Source organism: Chelonia mydas, chromosome 3 (assembly GCF_015237465.2).
Source record: "Chelonia mydas isolate rCheMyd1 chromosome 3, rCheMyd1.pri.v2, whole genome shotgun sequence".
NCBI classification, from domain to species: domain Eukaryota; kingdom Metazoa; phylum Chordata; order Testudines; family Cheloniidae; genus Chelonia; species Chelonia mydas.
In genome coordinates this window covers 64,925,649-64,941,836 of record NC_057851.1, presented here as the reverse complement: position 1 = coordinate 64,941,836, position 16,188 = coordinate 64,925,649, and the positions used below count along the sequence as shown (strand labels likewise).

At 43.9% G+C, this 16,188-nt stretch overlaps 1 protein-coding gene and 1 long non-coding RNA gene across 2 annotated transcripts in view; one reads left to right on the top strand and one right to left on the bottom strand.

Moving 5' to 3' along the window:
- Positions 1 to 93: 93 nt before the first annotated feature.
- The window catches only part of LOC122464994, a 19,188-nt gene continuing 3,093 nt past the window's right edge, over positions 94 to 16,188 (top strand). The window contains exons 1-3 of the long non-coding RNA XR_006289481.1: positions 94 to 512; positions 5,370 to 5,413; positions 13,511 to 13,619. This is a non-coding gene — a long non-coding RNA (uncharacterized LOC122464994). The remainder of the gene's footprint in view (positions 513 to 5,369; positions 5,414 to 13,510; positions 13,620 to 16,188) is intronic.
- C3H6orf163 (chromosome 3 C6orf163 homolog) overlaps positions 5,129 to 16,188 on the bottom strand; it is a 26,037-nt gene continuing 14,977 nt past the window's right edge. The window contains exons 4-5 of the mRNA XM_037894433.2: positions 7,506 to 7,708; positions 5,129 to 5,653 (exon numbers count right to left, since the gene is read on the bottom strand). Coding sequence (XP_037750361.1) covers positions 5,161 to 5,653; positions 7,506 to 7,708 — 696 coding nt within the window. The 3' untranslated portion in view covers positions 5,129 to 5,160. The remainder of the gene's footprint in view (positions 5,654 to 7,505; positions 7,709 to 16,188) is intronic.

Genomic DNA, 16,188 nt, shown 5'->3' with positions numbered 1-16,188 from the left:
ACTGGCCTTGATCTGCAGGCTGGAGCCGGCCGGGCCCCGCGCCTCCCGCCCACCCTCCTCCTCCTCCTGCTGCTGCTCCGCCGCCGCCGCCGCGCGAGGGCCATTTCAGAGCCCGCCTTGTACAAAGCCGAGGCTGGTGGGGCAGAGACCCGCGGACACGCAGGGCCCTCTGCCTACGGGCGCTGCCGGCAGGGCCAGAGTGCTGCAGCGTGGCCCCTCTGGCCCCTTGCTGGCTTCCTTTGAATGATGGAGCGGGTTTGTCCCGTATCCATCGGGCCCTGTGTGTTCTCTTTACCTTTTAGTTATTTTCTCCCGGGGAATGTATCCGCTTTAGTGTGTCAGATCTTTAACCTGTCGTCTGGCAGCTTGAAAGGTGGACGTGGTGGGCGTGAGATTCATCAACGTACGTTCCAGTGCTCAGAGCCTCCGTGCCTGCCTGTGTCCTGTGTGTATCTTCTGGGGGAAGGCGTAGCCTTACTTCAACAGGCAGCTTTGCACATACACACAGGCGAGTATGTGTTAAAATAATATATAATCTCATGCAATGTACTGTATGTTCCTAATAAAGCAAGTTTTTATATATATATATATTTGAATGATACATAAAATCAGGACAAAAACCAAATAATACTTTTTTATAAAACCCAGGATTTTTTCAGTAAAAATCCATTTCAGCTGAAAACAAAGAGGCTGACAAATCCAGAGGTCGCAAGGCCACAGAACTTCCCCCACACTACACTGAGTGCCTACAGTTACAAATTAGGGATGTGAAAGGTTAACCAGTAAGCACAGTCTTACCGGTTAACCACCCTAACCATTAACCTGTCTGCCAGCCAGTGCAGGCCCAGCCATGGTGCCTAGCCAGAGCAGCGCCGCTCAGCCGGAGCGGGCCCAGCCGCACTGTCTGGCTAGAGCAGTCCCAGCTGTGCCGGCCAGTTGGGCCCCAGCCATTTAAACGGTTAACCATTTAAATGACATTTTTAAATCTTTTAAACGGTTGACTTTTTAAATGGTATTTACATCCCTATTACAAATATTGACAGGTTTCAGAGTAACAGCCATGTTAGTCTGTATTTGTAATAAGAAAAGGAGTACTTGTGGCACCTTAGAGACTAACCAATTTATTTGAGCGTGAGCTTTCGTGAGCTACGGCTCACTTCACCAATGAAGTGAGCTGTAGCTCACGAAAGCTCATGCTCAGATAAATTGGTTAGTCTCTAAGGTGCCACAAGTACTCCTTTTCTTATTACAAATATTGCAACTTTCAATTCAATAAATACTTCAATTTTTAAAGGGTTTCCATGCATTATATAGACCATTTTATTGTAAGAGCAGGGCACAGTAGTCAAACATATTCATAGAAAAGCAACATACACACCTTACCAACATTTGAGATAAATGGGATATAAGGGCACAATGGGAGAGTGTTGGGTCCTCTGCAACTCTACAAATTACCTTAAATAATGTTTAGAGTATCTCCATATCCAAACAACTCCTGGATGTAGAGGTGGAATGGACAATACACATATTACAGCGGAGAGAATGTCTTGTGATTAAGGGACTAGCCCAGGGGTGTCTAAACTGACTGACCGTGTGAGCCGCATATGACAATCTTCAGAAGTTTGAGAGCCAGGGTGCACCTGCTGGTACTCAGGGCTTCAGCCACACGGGAAGGAGGGTCTTGGGGCTTCAGCCCCACTGGAGGCACCTTCCAGGCCTTGGGACTTCAGACCCTCTCCTGCTGGAGTCTCGGCAGGCACACCCTGCATGCCTGAAGTCCCGAGCCCCAGCAGGCATGTCCTGCAGGACTGAAGCTCCAAGACTCCCCTCCCTGCTGGGCAGAACCAGAGGTGACACGTGGAGGGGGGCGGGCACCTGGGGCCAGGTGCCCCACCTCAGATTTATGCCAGGGTTTGCTGGCTTTGCTAGGTCACATGGTGCTACCAGGCCCCCTCACTGTACTGCAGCAGCTGGAGCCGGCATTCTGGGAGCTGCGGGAGAGACAGGAGCAAACAGCTGGGAGCTGCAGGGAGAGCCGCTGTTTTTGCTGCCTGTCCCTGTGGAGCTAAAGCAGCGGCCCTTCTCTGCAGCTCCCAGCTGTTTGCCACTGTCTCTCCACAGGAAGCTAACACCTGGGAGCTGAAGGGAGGGCTGCTGAGGGTAAGAGGGTGCGTGTGCCTGAGGGGGCATGACTCAAGCTTGGAGGGATGTACCTTTAGATTTTCCCCCCTACTCTCAGCAGGCACCAGTTGTCTCTGGGAGAAGTCCCTGGCCCCACCATCCTGCTGCAGGGCAGAAGCCCCAAGCCTTCCCCCACCCCCAGTCTGGTAGGTGAGAATGGGGGGTGTGGACCCTGCGAACTGCACTTTAACTGTAAAAGAGCCATGTGTGGCTCATGAGCCACAGTTTGACAACCCCTGGTCTATAGGGAGACCAGGCACCTAACTCAAGCTTTGTGGATTCCAGTCATTTTTGAAGTTCCTAAAAGTTTGGTATTGCACCACTCAACATCAAAACACCTACATCCCTCAGTGCCTCTGGATTTAGGTGTGTAACTTCAGACAACCACATTTTGAAAATGTTGGGCTTGGAGTCTGGGATTTATAGGATGGGATGTTATTTTGGGGGCACCCACTGTAGATTTTTATGCAAAAATGTTATACAAAATTGTGCGGTTTTTTCTCTTTGGTATTTTGGTGAACTCATGTAGGCTGATCTGAGTTAATAATTATTGCTTGTTACATCCCACTATGAGAATTGTCAAGCACAAATAGAAAGGAAAATGGACAATTTGTTCTTACCTATTAATTTCCTTTCTTTAATCATGTGTTGACAGCTATAACCATACTTTTCTTAGAAACTGGCTCAGTAAAAATCTGGTCAGATGGATAATTACTTAATTTTTGGATTGTTAATATAAAAAGTATCATGTTTAAGCTTTCTGATTCGCAGAAGAGTGTTCCAAGATGGCAGCTGTACCCCAACTACAGTAGAACTGCTCTGGACTTGCCTCCCTCCCCCCATGGTTGAGAGGAGGAAAAGGCTAGTGTGATGATTGTCAGTTATGAGTAGTCAGCGAAAACAAATGATTAAGAATGCAAGAAGAAATTTTTCCATCCCTGACTTTTTTCATATTAACTTGAAACATTAATGTTGCATTAACTTATTTTTTTCAGATGTTTCCCTTATTTCCATTTTTTAAAAGAAAGAAAACCCCTGGCTATGGCACTTAGGAGTTGTGTAATTGGGGTTTTACACTCCTCCAGAGCAGGGGTGGACAAACTTTTTGGCCCGAGGGTCGCATCTGGGTATGGAAATTGTATGCCCGGTGGGGGAGGGGAACTCTATGGGGTGTAGCATGGCGGGGATGCTCTATATGGGATATTACCGAGGTGGGGGGAGGGGAGACTCATGGGGTGTGGTGTGGGGAGGGTTTTACATGGGCGGTACTGGGGACTTCTAGGGGCCCTGCCGGCAGTGACACCAAGGTGGCCATATCAGGTACTGCCACGGAGGCACCCTAGCTGGGATGGGTGCGGCCCCTGGGCTCTCAAGGCTCTTGAGGGTAGAGCTGTAGGAGACCAGGAGGGGATTGGGCGCACTGCTGCGTTGGGGAGGGGCTGCTGCGTAAGGGTGGGGTTCCAAACCTGGAAACAACGCGGTGAAGTCACACCTGTGCAGTGTGGCTCTGCGTGCCGAAAGATGGCGCTCATCAAAGGAATTGCGAGTCAGGGGCTAGGAAGCACTGGGTGGGCAGAGTGGGTCAAGCCCCAACCCCGCTTCCCGGTGGGAACTCGAGGGCCAGATAAAAACGTCTGATGGGCTGGAAGTGGGCCGTAGTTTGCCCACCCCTGCTCCAGAGTGTTGTAGACGTTTTATGCTACCAATAGTACAATAGAAATTTTGTATCATGTTTATGTTTAAGCAAATCTTGATTAGTTTACAACATAATGGTGGTCAGTTACTTTACTGTTGGGACCATCTAGGTATTTAGATAGATAGAAAAAAAAAATCAAATTTACCCAAGTGATTATTCCTCATTAAGAACAAGACTTTTGTGAAAGCTGAAATTTTTAAATTAAGCTACTTTTAAGTTATGGATGCAGGTTGCACTAGAGCAGGGGTTCTCAAACTGGGGGTCAGGACCCCTCAGGGGGTCGCGAGGTTATTACATGGGGGGTCGTGAGCTGCCAGCCTCCACCCCAAACTCCGCTTTGCCTCCAGCATTTATAATGGTGTTAAATATATTTTAAAGTGTTTTTAATTTATATGGGGGGGTTGTGCTCAGAGGCTTGCTATGTGAAAGGGGTCACCAATACAAAAGTTTGAGAACCACTGACCTAGAGCCATATATGGGTGTATCTGGTTTAGGAGACAGGAAACTGAGTTTTGACTGCCAGAATTTCCTGCTTATCATTTTGTCAAGAAATGAAAGGGCAGAGGTTTAAGCTATCAAACCTAGTGGATTTCCTAAGATCCAGATAGCTCTTTAGATGATCCATGGAATCCCTCAAAGCCACTCTGCTGGTGCAGTGCTGCCACAGACTGACTGTCTCACAGATGTGTAATAAGGAAGGGGAGCCTAGATGATAAAAACTGCTTTAAGAAGTGTGAACTCTCCATTGGACATCCTCAGGGTCTGCAGGAAGAATATAACAAAGAGCAGCAGTTCTGGTCCTAGCCCTAAAATCCGCCCCAAACCAATGACCCAGTGGAGCTCAACCAGAGGAGAATTCTGCATAGTTCACGGGATAGGAGGAGCATATAGCAGAGCTGGCACTTCTCTCTTCAGTAACCCCTGCCCAGGATTCACTTTGCTTTCACTACTTCAAATATTGCCTTTAATCTTTTTTTTTAACTGAGAAAAAGTGTATTTTTTCTTGTTCACTGGAAAGTGGCTGAATGGATTTTCCTCACACTTCAAAAAATGTCTTTGGATTAATATCAAGCATGTGAAACTGCAGCTCAAAGATTTTTGAGACAGGAGGTTATTATAGGAAGTTGAAGTGCAGTCTTAACTTTACATTTGTAGGAGAGAATATGAATATATCCTGCCTAAGCTTGGTGCATTAATTAATATGGGAATGATTATTTTTCCTTTACCTATAGTGACTCATGTTTAATGCAGTGAACAGAAATTGATTTAATTTTCAGCATTACCTATTGGAAATGCTGATCTGCACTAGCAGTAAATCTCACATCGATCCTGTCTTTATGTTCCTTGTCATTATCTGTTGCTTCATTTTTTATATCCCTGTGTTCAAATCTCTTTCTGAATGGCAGGATAAAATCTGCTTGTCCTGGGGTCAGCTTAGGAAACGTAATATCAATGTAGTTTTGAAAAGATTGTCTTGTTCCTTCTATTTCAGCTTCCAGGTTGTCTTTCCAAGCTGTCATGCTTTCCAGCTGTTGGGTAAGAGTCTGTACTTGAGCTTCCGTCTCTCTCAGGCTGGTCGTCACTTCTCCATATATGGCCTGATGTGTTATCTCTGCTTCTTTGAGCTGTTTTTCAGCCTCCTCTTGTTTCTCTTTTTGAGTGATGTCCAAGGCAACACTCATTTCATAATGTTTTTCTTTTTTTAATTGATCCAGGTTCTTCTGATGTATTTTGTTAGCCAATACCCCAGCTTCCAGGAGTTGTTCTGTGTACTTTCTGTTAAAAAGTTAATTGATTTGTAAAATAACTTTAGGATAGGTTTTAATACATTATGAATGATTATTAAAGATTCCTTAAAGTTTATTCACTATACAGTTATAAAGTTTCTGATTTTGTTACAAATATAAGTGAAGTTATAACATGAAATAAAATGATGACAGGACTAAAACAGGATAACAGAAAGACTGTAGGGCCAGATCCTCTGATACTGTAAATCAGCATGCTTAAATGGAGCTATACTGATTTACACCAATGGAAGATCAGTTCCAATATGTATACCAGATGGTATTATTTTAATGGTGCATGTGTCAAGGTGAAAAGTGTTATAATACTCAAAATAAATGTAAAATTAAACAAATAAGGTGTGGGGGGGGGGGGGGGAGAACATGAAGAATCAATTTTATATTCTGCATTTTAACTTCAAATAATTTTTTATAGTGCTGTCCCAAATAGGAATGTTTTCCTGAATTGGGGCTAAACATTGATTTGTAGCCTGGAAATGTACTCCTAACTTTTGTTTAAGTTTTATCAGACACATCTGTGTTCAGTTCAACTACTAAAATAAGGCAAGAAAATGTATAAAATGTATAACGTTGCCCAAACACAGTGGATGCAATTCAGCAAAGCTGGCTCAGTACAAAGGGTATCCCCATGGTGGGTTCAGTGCCAGTCAAGTTCATTGTGCCAAAGGGGAAATTCTCCTAGCTGTTCCACTTTGCGGAGGAGTTTTAATTTTCACCAGGTCCCATAGGAACTCAGCTGACAGGAGAATCAGAAGATACCAGCTAAGATGATGTAATAGTCTATCTGTGGAAAATAAGGACTGCAGGACTGGACCCTGTTTTCATTGTGAGAATGAAAATATTATATAATATGTCAACTATAGTATGGATCTATTCTGAAAAATGGCTTTTAAAAAGGGAAAGGAGTACTTGTGGCACCTTAGAGACTAACCAATTTATTTGAGCATAAGCTTTCGTGAGCTACAGCTCACAAAAGCTTATGCTCAAATAAATTGGTTAGTCTCTAAGGTGCCACAAGTACTCCTTTTCTTTTTGCGAATACAGAGTAACACAGCTGCTACTCTGAAACCTTTTAAAAAGGGAACATTCTTACCAAAAAATCTGCTCTCTGTGAGGTTTTTAGAATTACTTCTGACATTAGTGACAAAAGTAAATCTTACTACTCTCTAATCTTATGGAAGAGGGAGCAGGATATTATTAAGTATCAACACTGTTAACATAATTAACTAAATTCCAGTTGTAGGGCCAACTGTTGCCCTCAGTTTAACCTATAAAATCCCATTGCTTTCAAATGAAGACAATGGGGTTTGTACAGTGTAAGTGAGGGCAGAATTTGACCTGCTAAATCTTTATTTCTGGTGATGACACATAAAGAACAAAGCTTGACTTTCAGATCTCAGGTTAAGTTTGTGGTGCCGGCAATTAGTAAAAAAAAAAAAATGTTGCTTCTAACCTAAGTAAATGTGATGTGAAATTGTGAGATACAATAAGCCTGAAAGCCCACAATGCTAATTTCAGTCACTTTTCAGAGTAAAGTCACCTTTTGAATTTCCGGTATGAAATATTTTTAAAAGATATTGATCTGTTTCTTGAAAGTCTGGGAATGAGCAAGGTTGATGTAGTCAAGTCTTGTTTCTTTAGTTACATGTTTCAATATACTTTGTATGAATTCCATAGGTAGAATTCTAGTTAGGATATAAGTGCTTAGAAGATGAAGATGGGTGCCGTAGAAAGCCCTTAGGATACTTTGCTTACTGTTGGTATATGCATTTTTGCTTATTATAAAAATGGATGAACGGTTAAACTTTAGAAAATGGCAAGAATACTTTTTCAGCGTGGCCATTGCTTGGGATGCTGTCTGCCTCTCCTGTTTTCTGGCATCAGCTACAGCGTGCATCTTTTCCAAAGCACACTCCATCAGGATGCGCTGAAGTTTGTGAGCCATGCGCTGCTCTGCAGCTTCAGATTCCCTCTTCAGCTCATCTTCCAGGTGCCGCTGCATCTCTCTCTTCTTTTTTATCACCACTTCCTTAAGAAACAGTTAAAGTAGATTTAAAATAGTGAATAAAAATTTATTGTTCAATCCCCGTTTTTAAAGAAAAAAACAAGGTCAGAGGAAGAACAGCATTTCAATAGATCACTAAAGGAAAATTACAGTGACTTGTTATGCCTTCGATTGGGGTGGTCACTGGTCACAGTTTGGTCAGAGGTCAAATTCAGCCTGTGGTCACCCTTAGTTTAGTACAAAGGTGTAAACTGCAGGTCTACTAGCCAAATCTTCATAATGAAGATAAGAACAGCTGAAATCTGTGATGAATTGTGGTGTTTAGATGTTGCTTGTAATTATTAGAATTGGGAGCACTGGCTGCTGGGAGTGTGGAAGGACAGGAAATGGGAAGGAGGCGGGAGGAGCAGGGCCGGCTCTAGGTTTTTTGCCGCCCCAAGCAAAAAATTTGCCGCCCCAAGTTCAGGTGGGGCTGGGGCTCGCAGGCGGCGCTGGAAGTGGAGGCAGTGATGTCACCTTCTCCCAGCGCCTGCAGGGGCTTTCCCCCTCCCCCGCCCGACCGCGCAGAGAAGCCCCGATATAAGGGGTGGCACAAGGCAGCGCAGCAGCCAGTGTGCAGATGAGGCAGCGCAGCCCCCGCTCCCCGGCAGGACGCGCCCTCTCCTCCCCAGGTAGCGCCTGGGCCCTGGCAGCTCAGCATCCCGGGGCCGGGGCTTCCCCTTCCCGCTGTGGCCGGGGGCGCGGCACCCTCGCCCCGTCTAAGTGGTGCAGCTCCAAGAGCGCAGCTGCCCCCAAAAAAAAGGATGGCTGGAACGCCGCCCCTGGAAATGTGCCGCCCCAAGCACGTGCTTGCTTTGCTGGTGCCTAGAGCCGGTCCTGGGGAGGAGCTGAAGAGGCTGAGGGAGAGCTACTGAAGGTGCAGCAGCAGCTTGAAAAAGAGGTTTCCACTTTAAAAAATAAAGTCCTGTTGAAGTTTGTTAGTACCTTGGCCTGGCTACTACAACATTTTGGCGACGAGGATGGATCTTCTGCCTCTGAACCCACCTGCACCCTTTCTGCAAAGTCCAGGTGAGCCTCCAATTGCTTTTACTGCCTGGATCCATAAGTTTGAGACTTATCTGCTTCCAATCAGTGCTACAGAGATTTCTGAAGTAAGAAAGCTTGCTCTGCTAATCCACTGCCTTAGAGCAGAAGGGCAGCGTATAGTTTACACTTTTCCCGTTGCAGATGATAAATATGAGACTGCACTCACTGCATTAAAGAAAGTTTTTGTACCAAAAGTGAATGTAGTACCTAATCGCTACAGATTTCGCCAGTGTGAGCAGAAACCAGGGGAAACTATAATGCAGTATATTGCTTCCCTGAGGAGTCTGATTGTAACTTGTGACTTTGGGAATATGGCACATGAGATGATTAGAGACCAGCTCATTGAGAAAACAACCATGCTTCGTGTAAGAGAACGTTTACTTCTAGAACCACAACTTACACGAGAAAAAGCAACAATTGGGGATTGGTCCTGCTTTGAGCAGGGGGTTGGACTAGATGACCTCCTGAGGTCCCTTCCAACCCTGATATTCTGTGATTCTAGGATTCAATAACCATTGCTACCCAGATTGAGTCAGCTACAGCTGAAGCCAAAATAATGAGCATGGATACAGGAGGCACAGTCCAGGCTGTGACTCCTTTGCAGAAAAGTTCACTATCGCCACAGACAAACAATTACAAGAGGAAAACTAATGAAAAACCACCAAATCAGCAAATTCAAAATACAGTAAAAGCATGCTTTCACTGTGGATCCCCACAACACCTTGCAAGCTACACAGGATGTCCAGCAAAAGTAGCTCAGTGCAATCATTGTAAAAAGATTGGGCATTTTGCTAAAGTATGTCGCAGCAGCCAGTTCAATCAACAGGTGCATGCAGTTACAATACCAGATGTTACTGTGCTGAGCATGGACGAAATCACTACTACACATATTCCAGAACAAATAAAGTACACGGTAAACATTTCCAACATACCCTCAGGCAAATCACACTCTATTCAGCTAATGTTGGACACTGGCTCAGCAGTATCTAATCTACCTGATTCCATCTATTTGCATTACTTTAAAGATGTGCCTCTTACTGAACCCAAGCTTCACTCGGTGTGCTATTTGAAAAACCATATTCCAGTACGTGGCTGCCTGCCAGCAATAGTTACTTTTGGTGATTGCTGTGTAACTGCAGAGTTCTACATTGTCCACAAAGGCACTCCCATCCTTGGCAGAGATTTATTGGCTGCTTTAAATCTCAGGGTAGTTAATGGACGAATTGATCTTCCTCAGCAAAGCACTCTTGCGGTACACACACCAGTTTCAGCTGGGACCCAACACCAGGTTGAGGAGAAACTCGGCTGTGCTTATGGGTTTCTGCATAAAATTAAAATGCGGAATAATGTGATGCCTGTACGACAGAAATTACGGCGCTTACCATTTTCAGTCAGGGAAGCTGTTTCAGAGGAACTTAGAAAACTTGTTCAAGAGAACATTATTGAGGAGATTAACTCCTCAGAATGGGTTTCACCTATAGTAGTGATGCAGAAGAAGGGTGGAGGCACTCGCCTTTGTGTGGACTTAAGGGAGCCAAATAAAGCTATTGTGATTGACAGCCATCCTCTTCCTCACATAGAAGAAGTATTTGCAGAACTCCGTGGAGCAAAGATGTTTTCTACTCTTGATTTGCAGAGCGCATACCACCAGATTATGTTGCATGAAGATAGCAGAGACCTCACAGCATTTATTACACATGAGGGACTATTCCATTTTAAATTTTTTCCATACGGTCTCGCATCAGCCCCAAGTGCCTTCCAAAAAATTATGTCATTGATTTTGAAGACTCAACATGGAGTTCAGTGCTATTTGGACAATATTATCGTGTTTGGAAATACTTCGGAGGAGCATGACAATAACCTGCAGTCTGTATTAAACTGCATCAGCAAAACAGGCCTCAAGCTCAATAGGTCCAAATGCAAATTTAGACAAACTGAATTCTTCTTTCTGGGACATACAATTTCACAGGCTGGACTAAAACCTGATTCGGCTCATATCCTGGCAATTTCAAATGCTTCTCCTCCAACAGATTTGCAAACCTTACGTTCCTTCTTGGGTCCTACCTCCTGGTATGCAAAATTCATTCCCAATTATGCTTCTGTCATTGAACTGTTACAAGAATTACTATGGGGAAGTTCAACCTTAGTGTGGACAATGGATGCACAAGCTAGTTTCGAAATGGTGAAAGATTTGATTGTACATAGTCCAGTACTTGCACTATTCAGTCCTACATTGCCCACAATTGTAACTACTGATGCTTCTGATTATGGACTTGGGGCTGTCCTCACACAACTTCATGAGGACAACACAGAGAGGACTGTTGCATTTGCTTCAAGGACACTAAGTAATGCTGAGAGAAAATATTCTACAGTCGAAAAAGAAGCACTTGCTTGTGTCTGGGCTACTGAAAAATGGAGAACTTACCTGTGGGGCCACATGTTCAAGTTGCGCACAGACCACAGCCCTTTGACGACGTTGCTCACCACAAAAGGACTGGGAAGAGCAGGATATCGTATTGCTAGATGGTCTGCAAGACTACTCCCTTTCAATTATGAACTGGAATATAAGCCTGGAAACCAAAATGTGGTAGCTGATTGCCTCTCTCACCTGCCTTTGCCTTCACCAGATGGTCCACCGGAGGATGAGGATGTAGTAGTTGCGCTTATTATAAGCACTCTTACTGCAGTTACGAGAGAACAATTTCAAGCTGCTTGTTTAGCATGTTCAATTCAACAAAAACTACAGGAATTTCTGACAAAGAGATGGCCCAGTAACCCTAAAAACCTTGACCCAATTTTGCTGCCTTATTTTGGAGTTCGGGATGAACTTTCTTTGCTCGATGGCTGGGTGCTATGAGGTACACGCCGGCTACTTGTGCCAGAAGAATTACAATCAAAACTCATATACCTGGCACATGATACTCATCAAGGAATTGTCAGAATCAAACAACGACTACGGGATCTGTATTGGTGGCCAGGGATGGACTTTTAAACTGAAGCACTCATAAAATCCTGTGTCACTTGCCAAATGCATGATAAGACAGCAGTGACATGTACCCCTCCATTACAGCCTGTTCCTCTTCCTGAATCTGCATGGGAAAAAGTGGTGATTGACATTGTAGGACCCTTTGATACTGCTCCAATTGACTGTCATTATGCCATCACCTTAATAGACTATTTCAGTAAATGGCCTGAGGTAGCGTTTACATCGCAAATCTCCTGTGCTATAGTAATTAAGTCCCTTTCTTCAGTTTTTAGCAGGGAAGGAAACCCCAAAGAACGGGTTTCAGATAATGGTAGTCAGTTTACTTCCCTGGAGTTTGAAACTTTTCTAGCAGAGAGGAACATTTTACACAGAAGGTCATCCCTATACTACCCTCAAGCCAATGGGGAAATCGAACTGTTTAACAGAAGTTTGAAAGAGAGTTTGCAAATGGCTAAACTGGAAGGGGCGATTGTGGATAACCTTCACTACTGATTTCTTGCGAGCATACCGGGCTACACGACATGCCACAATGCAAAGATCACCTGCAGAGTTACTGCATGGGAAACAGATGAATGCTAAACTGAACATTGCTGGATTGTTAAAGGCTCGACCTGAGGCCCCCAACCGAGGATGATGTGAGAAAAACAGTTGAACAGAACCAAGCAAAGTATAAGGCTTTCACAGACAAGCGGCGGAGTGCTAAGGAACCAAAGTTTCAGTGTGGTTCCTTTGTTAGAATACTAAAACCTGGACTTTTACGCAAAGGGGACCATAAATTCACAGTTCCTCTTAAAATCATAGAGAAGAAGGGACCTTACACCTATCGACTTTCTGATGGGCGGGTATGGAATGCTTCTTATCTTGCCCCTGCCTATGCACCAAGAGGAGATTATGCCAACACCCAGTCTGCATTGGATGACTTCACTGTAGTATCAACACAACAAGACATTGCACTGGAACCGGGGCTTGAGAGACGGCCTGTCAGACCCAGACGAACACCTGTCTGGACTAGAGACTATGTTATGTAGTTTCTATAGTGTTTTTAGTGTAATATTTCTGTCAACAGTATAGTGTCTTGTTTCCTATTTGTTCCTGTGGTTAGAACAACAATGTTTATTGTAATTGGGAGAGTTTCTTAAGAGAGAAGGGAATGTGGTATTTAGATGTTGTTTATAATTATTAGAATTGGGAGCACTGGCTGTTGGGAGTCTGAAAAGACAGGAAACAGGAAAGACGGGGGAGGAGTTGAAGAGGCTGAGGGAAAGCTACTGAGGGTGCAGCAGCAGCTTGGAAAAGAGGTTTCCACTTTAAAAAATAAAGTCCTGTTGAAGTTTGTTAGTACCTTGCCTGGCTACTACAACATGAATGAAATCAGGCCTGGCCCTTGTTGCCAGTGTAGCCTTTTGTTGGTCAAAGTTTGGGTGTCCTTGTGTCTTATCTGTAATTACTTAAATAATTACAGGTAAGAATCTATATATTAAAAAGAAAATGTCAGAGCTAGTTTTAGAAAATTGTAAATATTTCAGTATCTCTCTGATTGTGAATGGTGTTGGTGTCTCCCAGTGAGAGGTGCCATTTTACTACGACATACTACTATATGTATAGAATGTAGTATAATGAGTTGGACCATCCCCTTCATAGACATGGACCCTCGACCCTGCGGAGGGGTCTTCTCAAGATTCAATGGAAGGGGAGGAGGGGGAAAATGAGATGTCTCTGATTGATTCATATCCATTTCCTCCCCATGTTCAAAGGGTGACAGTGGCACAGCTGCATTTTTTGCATTCTCCGTGCACAGATCTCCGAGGGATGATTGGGCTCAGAGTATAGGAACAAAGTTCATCATAGAAATCATAACAAAAGGTAGGAGAGTTTCAGACTTATTGTAAAGTCAAATTTGTGCTTATGCTAACAGTAGTTAAATAGCTATAATGCTTTTATGTTTATTAGCTGATGCTGGAATTCAGGTTTATCCAATGAAAGACAATCAGTACCTCACCACACACATTTTCCCTTCCATATGTATTGCCACATATGCAAACACAGATCTTGCAGTAAACTCCTCCCATAGCTCCCCAAACACTCATTTCATGTCTTTGTCCTCAAAGGAATGTAGTAATGGACCTTCCTCCATATTCCCCAAGCCCCTAATTCAGACCTCCCTCTCACTTGCAATAGCACTCAACCCTATTCCAGCTCCTAAGAGCCCCCATTATACATCTAGATCCTCTTGTAAGCCTCTCTCTCAACAACACAAAGCAAAAAACTTTGGTTCTTCTTAACCTCCCACTAAAACCCAGACCTTGTTCTATGCCTCCACTCTCCAGCATATTAGGGTTTTCTATCTTTGGTCCGTCTCTGTCTTTTCCAATGCCATTACTCCATGCCTTTTCTGCTTTTCTGCCTAAGACATAAGAATGTCCTCCAGTGCCTCCTAAACTCCCACTGCAGATCAAGACTACTCCCCCTCCTCACAAGGGCCAGGGCAGGGTCTTGCTTGATGACAGGGTTTTTTGGAGAGGTGGACAAGGGGGCAGAGCACTGTATGCTTCAGAATATTCAACACCCTTCCCTCACAAAGCCAGACATTGATAATTCTGGTAAGTAAAGGCATGGAAGTACTAAGCAGCTTGGATGGGCAGGGGATGGAATCGAATGTGGTCTGTCTCAGGGACACTATACTAACTGTTAAAATATTTTCAGCACCCATTCAGTGGGACCTGCTGCTGTCAGCCATTGCCGTCAGTCAGTTTGCTTAAACAGGGCTTAAATGCATCCCTGGTCATATACTCTCCTCTCCAATTTACTGCCCGTCTGGTTCACTGTTAGGTTAACCACAAAAAGAGCAAACAAATTACCAAACTTAAAATACTTTATAACCACATTGAATATATCTTCCCTTTGTTGTAGTTTATCTCCTTTCTTGTGGTTTATATGCTGAGTGGCATGTCTTGTGTCCAGGGTTTGTTATGATTTTTGTATTTGTAACCATTTTGTTGGTGCAAACAGCACATATTAATGTCCTTATATACCCACAAAAAATCCTTAATAAAACTTGTGGCTAGTGTCACGAAGTGTGGGGGAGTCCGGGCCTTGCACCACTCTTCCTAGGATTCACAGTGACTCTCAGCCAGCCAGTGAAATGGAAGGTTTATTGGACAATAGCAACACAGTCTAAAACAGAGCTTATGGGTACAACCAGGACCCCTCAGTCAAGTCCTTCTGGGGGGCAGGGAGCTTAGACCTCAGCCTTGGGATTCCGCGGGTTCGACCACCCAGCCCGAAACTGAAACTCTCTCCAGCCCCTCCTCCTCTGGGCTTTGTCCCTTTCCCGGGTCAGGAGGTCACCTGATTCCTTTGTTCTCCAACCCTTTAGCTCTCACCTTGCAGGGGGGAAGGGCCAGGCTATCAGTTGCCGGGAAACAGGGTGTTGGCCATTCTTTGTGTCCAGACTCCTGCACACACCTGCCCTCTAGGGCTCTGCAACGATCATACACCCTTATCCCACCACCTGGATACTTAAGAACTGCATAGGGGAAACTGAGGCACGCCCACAATATTCAGAGAAAACATTAAGAACAGTCCCACTTCATCACAGCTAGTGAGTGAATTGTGATACATCAGGAATTCTGAGAGTCTGCAACCTATAGTGGATGCTATAAGATCTGGAGACAGAGCTTTCTTGGGGGCCAGCCCAAGACTGGAGTGAACGCCAACAGGAACAAAAGACCATCACAGACCTCACCACGTTCCACTCAGTGCAAGACACATTCTTTTGACCTTGCCTTCTCTAACATAATAACACAACAAAACACTCCACTGGACACATTTTTCCCACTGGGGAGAGAATGTGAGAATGAATGTGACACAGATGATGGTCCATTGCTTAATGCACTATTGGAAAGCCCTCAGATACTTCAGTGATATAAAAACCTATAGAATAGAATAGAATGCTGTAGAAGCTTAATTGCTGTTTGTAGTTGTCTTCCTTTGTATTTATATTTGTGTTTGTATCTTTTATCAGATATCCCAGCGTGCAAATTAAGCACATTGTTGAGTCTATATACAATAAAACATTATAATTTGCATGCTCAGTTTAGAGGGGGGTGTATATATATATATATATATATATACACACACACACATACAGTAGTATACGTCTAATTATTTTTATTTTAGAAATTTAGGCCATTTAGGCTCCAGTTCAGCAAACCATTTAAACACCTGCTTAGCTTTGGTATCAGTGGAATTTAAGAATGTGCTGAAAGTTAATCCCATCTTTAACTGCTGTGCTGAATAGAAATCGACATAAGCAGGTGCTTAAAGTTAAGCATGTGCTCAAGCAGTTTGCTGAATTGGGATCTTACCGGGCATCTGTCACAAAACAACTAAGTTTCATACAACAAAAATTAAAGTATAGAATGCTAAAAAC